Source organism: Coptis chinensis, chromosome 7, assembly GCF_015680905.1.
Source record: "Coptis chinensis isolate HL-2020 chromosome 7, ASM1568090v1, whole genome shotgun sequence".
Classification (NCBI taxonomy): Eukaryota; Viridiplantae; Streptophyta; class Magnoliopsida; order Ranunculales; family Ranunculaceae; genus Coptis; species Coptis chinensis.
Genome location: NC_141462.1, coordinates 89,281,518 through 89,291,734, shown reverse-complemented (window position 1 = coordinate 89,291,734; position 10,217 = coordinate 89,281,518). Strand labels below are relative to the sequence as shown.

General features: G+C 34.7%; 1 protein-coding gene across 1 annotated transcript; it reads right to left on the bottom strand.

Moving 5' to 3' along the window:
* Positions 1–879: 879 nt before the first annotated feature.
* LOC147489793 (glycine-rich RNA-binding protein GRP1A-like) lies at positions 880–2,178 on the bottom strand. The gene is made up of 2 exons (XM_086572139.1): positions 1,748–2,178; positions 880–1,490 (listed from the first exon to the last, which is right to left on the bottom strand). Exons 1-2 carry the CDS (start codon positions 1,853–1,855, stop codon positions 1,065–1,067), a joined length of 534 nt encoding a protein of 177 aa, XP_086428265.1. The 5' UTR covers positions 1,856–2,178; the 3' UTR covers positions 880–1,064.
* Positions 2,179–10,217: the final 8,039 nt, after the last annotated feature.

Here is a 10,217-nt window from a genome sequence, read left to right as displayed (position 1 = left end):
AATTTATGGTTTGCATGGACACCCCCCACGGCCCCACCCCATCCGCATAGCAAATATTTCGCTCATACATATCTTCTATATAAGAGCTCATTACGAGAAGTCAAGATTCCAAATATTGGAAATCCAGCTCTTCTATTTAAGTTAAATCTTACAGACTTTGACTTGGTACGAGCTGACGATTTGTCCATGAAAGGTCAGACAAGGTCACCGATTGCCATCTTCATGACTACACGAGATCTGAAGGGTTCCAGTGAATTCCTCATACACGGGACCTCACCACTGCTCTAGATAAAATGTCTAATTTTTAATCTTTATTTAGGATATGGGTATTTATCGATATTTAATATCTAAATATATATATCAATATCTAATCTTTAATGATATTTAGGATATATATATATATTTTTAAGATATTTGACATTGTTTCACATATAAATATTATAAATATATCTACAATATTGATAAATATTTTTTGATATATTACAATATATTATTTAAATTATAATAATAAATAATAAATAAAATTATTATATATATAAAAATATCACAAATATCATCAAAATATCACAAATATTTACAGTCGTATATATCTCAAAACAATCAGAATAGATATCTCTAAATATCACAATATTTTGTACTAATATATCAGGATATATTTTGTAACATGGGAAGTGAACTGAAAGTTCTTAGATGTGCGTTTAGTGGTTTAGGTTTAATCATTTCTTTTGCAACAATCAGTATTGAATTAGATATACGTTTAGTGGTTTAGGTTTAATCATTTCCAACAAGCAGTATTGAATTTAGTAAGGTAGCTTAGGCACGATTCATATATAAATATTGTAGCATTTACAATCAAACCAAGATCACAAGAAAAAAGGATACTCAAAACGGATCACTAAAACTAGTGTAATCACTTTCATTCATGGAACCTGAGAACAAACCAACTATATAATAGATAATAACCATAGATCAAAAAGTTAAAAGACCTAACACTGAAACAGAACCAAATAACATAACATCAAAACACCATCACAGGAGTCAAAAACAGACAAACTCCACTTAATTTAACTCCTCCAGTTTCCATCAGAGTCACCACCACGAGAGTAACGAGAGCCGCCACCGCCTCCACCACCATAACCACCACCGCCTCCTTCACGTCGGCCGCCACCGCCACCACGTCCTCCATAACCACCTCCTCCACCATTACCACCGTATCCTCCACCACCACCTTCACGACGTCCATACCCACCGCCGCCGCCGCCTCCATAACCACCACCACCACCTCCTCCATAGCCGCCTCCTCCTCCACTTCGAGATCCACCGCCTCCACTACCACCGCTGCCCCTAGACTGAGCTTCATTGACAGTAATGTTCCTTCCATCAAGATCCTGACCATTCATCCCTTCAATAGCATCTTTCATCGCCTGCTCAGAAGTAAAAGTAACAAACCCAAAACCCCTTGACCTTCCAGTTTCACGATCACTGATAATCTACACATGAAACAACAAACCCAGAGTTTAAAATCAAAACAAAAAAAAACAAAAAAAAAAAAACACAGATCTGATCATATAATGAGTAGATCTATAATATAGAGTCATAGATCTACTACACACGTCACTGCAAGATAAAGAAACATACCGTTTCCGGTGATCAGTAATCAAAAGTAACATAGTAACAGTGACAGTAGAAGAAACAGTAGAAGTAGTAACATAGTAACACAGTAGATCAATCAATCGATTCAAGAAACCTTAGATTCAAGAATCTCGCCGTAATTACTGAAAGCCTTTTCGAGTGATTGGTCATCAGTAGCCCATGCTAGTCCACCGACGAAACAACGGTACTCAACATCTGCCATAATATGGACTTGATAAAAGTGAACTACTAAGAAAGAGAGAAAGTAAAACGTAAAAGAGGGGGAGAAGTTTCAACCCGCCTCTGTGAAAGTACAAGAAATGTTAGAGACGTAAACCCTAAATTTATAGATGAGAGTGAGTTGGGGGTTTACTATCTTTCTACTAGGGTTAGGTTTAGATGGCCGCAAATATCGATCAAATATCTTTTTAGATCTGGGGATAAACTCTTTGGATCAATTTTGGCCCGTACGGGTTTCCCTTTACAATCTACTTTGGGCTGCCAAACTTCGAAAGCCCACTATTCATGCTAATGCTAATGTTATGTAAATTCTAAATCATCTTACACAATTTTCATAATTGTTAAATTTGTACAAATCTTCAAAACTTTGATTTTTTTTTAGTTGAATAACTTAAAGTCGGGAATGATCCTAGTGATAATACTAGGAATCAACAAAATGGACTTCATAGAAAACACATAAAACTAGTGAATACATTGCACGTCCAAATTCCAATGGGATTGAAGTAGCTGGAAATGGATTGTTCTTACAAACTCAACGTACACAACCTAACTCATAACAAAGAAAGAAAAAATACTCCTAGGCTCTTAGGAGCAAAATGTCTCTTAAGCACCCCATTCACTATATTTCTAACTATTGATTAACTCTAGTTAATTAAAATATAGCCAAATATTAATTTTATTTTCTCTCTGAATTATTAATTTTTTTTATCCACAAATCTTTCTTTTATTTGTGTTTTCATAATATATATTCGTGAGACTCTAAATATATTATTCTTTCCCTCCTATTCCATTTTAAAAAAAAAAACATATATAATAAAATGAAAACTATACTAACATTTATGAAAAAAAAAACTTTTATCATAGACGTAAATACAATTACTATTTGCAACTTTATTACAGCCCAAAATACTTATGAGAATAGCCAATACAAGATAAAATTGAGAAACTCGCATTGTAATTGAATGAAGGAGAACCCCTTGAAAAATCTGCAACATAACATTAAAAATTTATTTACAACTTTTAAATTTGTAATTGAAATAATTTTTTTGTGGAAAAAATAAATAAAATAATAATAATTATATATATATGTTCCGTTTACCATACTTTTTATACCATAGTTTATATCATGCCCCATAACTTCACCTACAACGTGAATTATAACATAGATTTTTGTAGATGTGTTCAACTAGTCATGAAAATTACTTCTATAAAATTTCAACTCATTTGATACTATTTACCTATATCAAAAGATGATTGCAAAATTGAATAATCTGAGCCGTTAAAAAAAATTCAACCTTAACAATGAATTTTAACTAGGTTAGAGATTTTCAAATGAGATGATTTTTTGTGTAGATGCTATCTATGATTAGTAGATCATATTCACAAATTATTAGACCTTAACTCATTTTGTAGGGGGATATAATATAAACTATGGTATAAAAAGTATGGTAAACGAATATATTAGAACGGGGGGAGACATTGGGTTGGTAGCGAGTACTTTGTTTAATCACTTTCTTAAACAATCACTATTAGTATTTCCGTTTATGCCGGTCGCAGACAACAACTCCGAAGGGCAATTACGTACAATTGAAAATTACAGTCCTCAACTTCTGCAAAACAAAGTAGAATCCAAATAGGAAACGACCGAAAGGCAATTACGGTACAATTGAAAATTACAGTCCTCAATTTCTACAAAACAAAGTAGAATCCAAATAGGAAACGATCGAAGGGCAATTAGTCAATTACGGTACAATTGAAAATTATAGTCCTCAACTTCTGCAAAACAAAGTAGAATCCAAATAGGAAACGAGTACTCTACTACTTAACTTGCTAAATTCTCTCTCTCTCTCTCTCTCTCTCTCTCTCTCTCTCTAACTCTCTCTCTCTCCCTCTCACTTAACCTACGCACACTTCTTCTCTTTTCTTCTTCTTTATACTACAATAGTGCTCCCGATCATATCCACAAATCTTTCTTTTCTTTGTGTGTTTTTTTTTGATAGTTTTTTTTTTCTATGTGTTTTCATAATATATATATGTATAGTGAAAAATTCGTGAGACTCCAAACATCTTCTTCTTTCCCTCCTATTCCATTAAAAAAAAAACATATATAATAAAATGGAAACTATACTAACATTTATGGAAAAAAAAACTTTTATCATAGACGCAAATACAATTACTAATTGCAACTTTATTACAACGCAAAATACTTAAGAGAATAGCCAATACAAGATAAAATTGATAAACTCGCATTCTAATTGAATGAATGAGAAACCCTTGAAAAATCTGCAATACAAAATTAAAAATTTATTTGTAACTTTTTTAATTTGTAATTGAAATTAGCATTTTATTTTATTATGGAAAGAAATAAAAAAAAGTGTGAATATATATGTATATATATATACAATGATTTGGATAGAGAATGAAATAAATATTTTGTTAGATGTTTAATTAATTATAATTAATTAGTAGTTAAAAAATATTAGATGTGTAGTAGATGTGTGCTTAGGAGATTTTTCGCTCCTAAGCGGATATGAACGAATTGTTTCTCCTCATAACATCACTCACATAACAAGGTATCACAAAATGTGGCCACCGCATCTTCTGCTACATTCAATTTTTATTCAATTCTTCCTCATTCATTATGCACTTTTCTTCAATTTTCTCCCTCCTCAAAAATATCTTCTACCAAAAACCCCATAACCCTAAAAAACCAAAAATCATAGCATCAATGGCGAACCAAATCCCAATCCAAAACCAAAACCAAGTCCCAGAGCATGCTCCATAACCAAATCCGCATACACTACATGAGATCCACATCATCCCCGTTTAAGGTTTGGAAAATGGTTGGCCATGTCTTGCTTGCAACCCACCTACATATTTCCTGAACCAAAAAGTCGATGGGAATCATATATATTGCGAGCCGTCAAGGCGATTGCTCGTACTGATGCTCCTATTGCAAGTACCCTAGTAAAGAGGAGACTATGATTGTTGCACATGGTATGACCTATTTGCACTCTCAATGGGATGAAAAAATTCGTGTTGTTCGTTAAAGGGGTGGACGTTGACTTGGTGGCGGGACAGGACTGTGATGTTGCTGATGCATTATCATAGTATCTTCACCTAAGCCTATACTACAGTACCAATCTAAGATTTTCATGTTAATGTTTTTGTGAAAGGGTGACCACTGACAAGTACAAAGTCAATTTCTAATTTTCATTCATTTTCAAAACATTTTTGTAGCATTTATTGTTATTTAAACTAATACAATTTTTTTCCCCCTTTTTATCTCCATATTTCCAATTTTTAATAACACTTCCATGCATATTTGTAAGCACCTTTTTTTATTATTTAATTACTAGGTATTGCCCGTGGCGTAGCCACGGTTGGTTATGAGGTGTTTATTATGTGGGAATTTGTAGGTATTAATCATGGTACACCCTAATATTTTCATGTGTGGCATATGTGGGAATTTGTAGGTATTTTATTTTGAATTGGAGGTACACGTACTATCTCCTATCAACAATGCACTTTTTTTTTTTTTTTTTTTTTATTGATAAAGAATTATATTAACAATGCACTAATATAATGTATTTCCCAAACTGAAGTTACCTTGCTGCATAGATGTCCATTACCTGGTTTAGAATCAGGATTGACCAAAAAGTAATGAAAAAAGAAAAACATAGACAAAGAATGAAAAGCAATAATAACATATATACTTGGGATATGGGATGACAAAGAATGCATTCCCCATGAGAAGTCGTGGTTTGCAAAATTATTAATATCATTTCCTCACACTCACTCAAAAAAGTGTATATATAGCACAAATTAGATAATTAAAGTAAAATGTGTGTGAGGCAGATAATCGGGCAATAACAATTAAAAGTCTCCAATCTAGATAGCGTCCATAACGCATTTATGTAATAGGGAGAAAACACAGTGTCAATTTCAATAATGAGAACTATTAAAATAAGCAATGCTCAGAGATTGTGGAAGAGAATGTGGAAGAGAATAATAAGCAACGACATAAACCTCAGCTGTTACTTAGCATCCTCCAAACTTATCCATAGACCTCAACTATCACTAAGCATCCTCCAAACGTAGCAATAAGACCATGTTTGCAATTGCTTCATCCAGTACAAACGTCCTTGTTGCAGATAATGTGCCAATGCAATCTAACTACGTTTCACGAAGAACTACCAAAAAAGCAATCTATCTTGGGCACATAACAGGAGTTAAGAAATCTGACCTCCATATTGTACATCTACTGTTTCATGTAATGCAATCAATTGATTATACCTGTTAAAGAAGAACACACTAAAATTAGCTTAATGTATGCAAATGTTCATACCTAATCTCATATGATATCATAATACCTTTCATGGGAAAAGATAAATATAAGAACAAAATTAAAGTTTATTCTCCATATCACATTCACAGTAGGGACTTGTCTCTACATAAATTTTACAGCCACAAAAACTTGTTTCCACATAAACATGTTAGGTAGGAGTAAAACAAAAGTAGATACAACAAGAATCTCACCAATTTCAAATCTATAATGCAATCTCCGAGAGCTTACTTAACCAAACCTTGGATTTCAACCATTACCTTGTAATAACCGTTGAGAGAAACAAAAACAGTCCCAAAATGTTTCAACCTAACATTCCAATATTGCGCTTTCTTCCTATATAGGACATTACCAATCCATAACTAGATTCGTACAACCATTCCATGTGTATCTCAAATACCACGAAAACCATGTCAGTGACAACATCATGAGTCTTCCTATTATTTAAGAACCAACTTTTATAAAGTGCATCAATGCAAATACATTTATTCCACGTACCACAATGAAGTGAGTATCCAAATGCACTCACCTTTTCAATGAGATTAATGGAGGGTATAATATTTGCATTGCCACACATTCATCTAACTTTGCATTCAGATAGTCTAATGAAAATAGCATTAGTCATGGCAATGTAAGTTACATTTCTTTCATGCTAGCAAAGAATCTTTAGGATTTGTGGCATAAAAAAAGACAGACAAACAATCTCAATCTGAACTACATACTGGGCAAAATTGTAGAGTCATTAAATCAGCATAGAAGCAATATATAAATAAAACGCTATTATACCTTGAGAATGTGTGTATATCGAATGACTTTAATCAGCAAGGAAATTTGCTTCAACAACAAACCAATAAAGGGTGACAGGGGAAATAATAACTAATAACCTGTTAATCATAATTTTTTATCAGAGAAAACTAAATTGAATAAAGAGAAAAAGAAGAATAAAAAGTGATGGTGACCGATAGTTTGTGTCTTTGTAAGAAGGGCGAGAGGTGGAAGTGTGGAATTGTAGAAGAGAAAAACAGTCATGTGTTTCAGCCTTTTAGGCTTTAAGGTGTGTGTTTCAGGCTTTGAGGTGTGGTGAGCGTTATAAGCCAAGCCAAGCCCAATCCCATGGAGAATGCAAACGTTTTTTTTGGATATGGAGAATAAGAAAATGACATTTAAGTAGTTATAAATCAAATGTTGAAAGTGACATTTAACTCCCATATAGTCATTTTCACAAATACTTCGCAACGCTGAACTTGTAGACTGAATCAAAATTTCACGACGACGATCACTATAGACTGAACATGGGGAAAAAAATGGACTAACAACATAAAGAAAAACAATAAGAAGCATAGTAAAAATTCATTTTGTTAAGTGTGACTGACGAAGGAGGACACGTAATCTGTAATGTAAAAGTTATCGGAGTCTTTACTGGTTTGAGTTGGAAAAGAGATGCATGATTGAAGTTGATCACTGATGGTTAAAACATTTTTTTACCATAAATCATGAACAAATACTATGAAAATAAATGTGTGGCCGAGATTTCGTTTAGAATCATTTATGCATAAAGACCACAAAGTGAGAAAATAGGTACCGTGAAGGAGGGTAGAAAACTTGTCATGGTTGACTTTCTGATGAATATCAACCTACATATATATCAATCCACGAAAATAAAGATAAAAAAAAATCAATCGGCACGTATTATCTATTACAAAAAGCATGTCTAAAAACATAAGAAGCATAAGAATATGGCTAGCAAACTTATTCAAAACTAAAATAAATATATAGCCACATTCTTATACGCACATTATAGCCACATTTTTCACATACAAATGAATTAAGACATGGTTTTTTGTATAGATGATCTCCCCACCATGAAGATTATTCTCACAAAAAATTATAATATTTGGATATGTCTAACAATGTAAAAATTAGTGTTCATTTTTTAGCTTTTCATCTAACGGTCCAAAATTTTTGTGAGCATGTTCTAAGATTAGATTTCTTTGAATAAGCTGAATTTTTGTGAGCGTGTTCTCCATGGTGGGGAGATCATCTCCACAAAAATTTAGCCTTTAATTCAACTTTTAAGTCCACGATTTTGCTTTGATTAATTTACAATGTGGTTAGAATGTGGCTACAGTGAATATGCCTCGATCCCTCCCTATTTCAATACCAGCAAAAACATCTCTGAACAGGGTTCTAGCACCATGCCAAATGTGTCCGAAAAAGAAGAGCAAAGCAAACGAAGCATGTCCAAAAGTGAACCAACCCCTCGGACTGCTACGAAAAACACCATCGGACTTCAAAGTAGCACGATCTAATTCAAAAATTTCACCCAATTGAGCACGTCTAGCATATTTTTTCACAAGAGCGGGATCACTATAACCGGACTCCATCGAAGTTCGCCACCATAGAATTCAGTTACTCTCTACTTGTTCGACACTATACTTTGATTCTGCCCCTTCTAAAAGGAACATCGGCTCTTACAATTCCATCTCCGTCTACCAAAACTACTGGAAATGTTTCAAAAAGTCGGCATAATGACGTACAAAAAGCTCACGCCCTTCTTTATCTCTAAAGGCGGGATGTCCTAAATCCATCCAACAGCTATTCCATCCCGTTGTCCATTGAGCCGCTTTCGAAACAATCCCCTTTTGCTTTTGGATTATTGCCAATGTAATCATAAAAGCTAATTTTTCGGGAATTTTAGACCAAACTTCCGATAAACTCGATTTTCGGCTAGTCCGGCACTAATCCTTCGATATATTTCTTCTTTGGAAGTATCCTTGATCCCATTGATAACGAAGTCGGACCAAATAATTCGATCGGGGTAGTTCTTTGAAGCCATACCACATAGTTCCAAAGCAACAACAAAAGCTGCAAAAAGACAAAGCAAAGAATACTCATGGAAAGGGCGGTTTCAATATTACCCATACGTAATCCTTTGTATAGGCGTTGGGGCGGGGCGGACACTAAGATGGAATAGGCGGCTAATATGCCCAACGCATACTGCTGCAATATGATGAGAGGCTATTCCTCCCGGAACAAAAGGATCAAAACCTTCTACCCCCACGCCGGGATTTTCTGATTGTACTTTTCCGGTTAATCCATAAGGATCGGACACCCATATTCCGGGACCATACAAACTGTTACATGAAATGCACCAAACCCAAAGCAAGCTAACCCGAGAGAAATAAATGAATTCCAAAGATCTTGGGCAAATCCAAAGAGGGTTTGCCTGCAGACGCTCATCGAGAATATTTCTAGATCCCAATATACCCAATGCCGGATAAGCGGCCAAGAAGCACAAACCAGAAAACAAAATATGTGCCCCGCCACACCTTAAGTAACTCAAATACCGGATTCGTTATAGCCCCTCCGTAATACTCCGGCCGCCTACCTAATTGGTTATTCCTAAACGAGTCATGAAGGGTATAATCGAACATACCTTGTCTCCACATTGGATCAAGGGCAGTGGTCGAGGGATCAAAACTGCTAATTCATATAGAGCCATCGAACCGCCCAACCGTAAACGAGAGTGTATGCATTATATGTTCATAACGACGTGATGCTCGCTTTTGGTACTCCGGAGAAACAAATATTGATCGAACCCATATTTGCCCAATGGATACAATCTGCTCATGGCAAGACTTCATAACGGATTCGATGTACTTTTATCCTCAACGAACGGCCCCAAGATTCAACGCTGGTCGAAGCATATGGTTGCCCGGCTGGTTAAATGCTATTAATGAGAATAGTAATTCATTATTTTTAACAATAGGCCCGCGACTTTTTAGTTCATCATGCTATTGCTCTAGGTTTACATACGACTACATTGATCTTAGTAAAAGGTGCTTTAGATGCACGTGGTTCCAAGTTAATGCCGATAAAAAGATTTCGGTTATAGTTTTCCTTGCGACGGTCCGGACGCCGGGCGGTATTTGTGATATTTCCGCTTGGGACGCCGCTTTTTATTTGGCGGTTTTTGGATGTTAAATACCATTGGATGGGT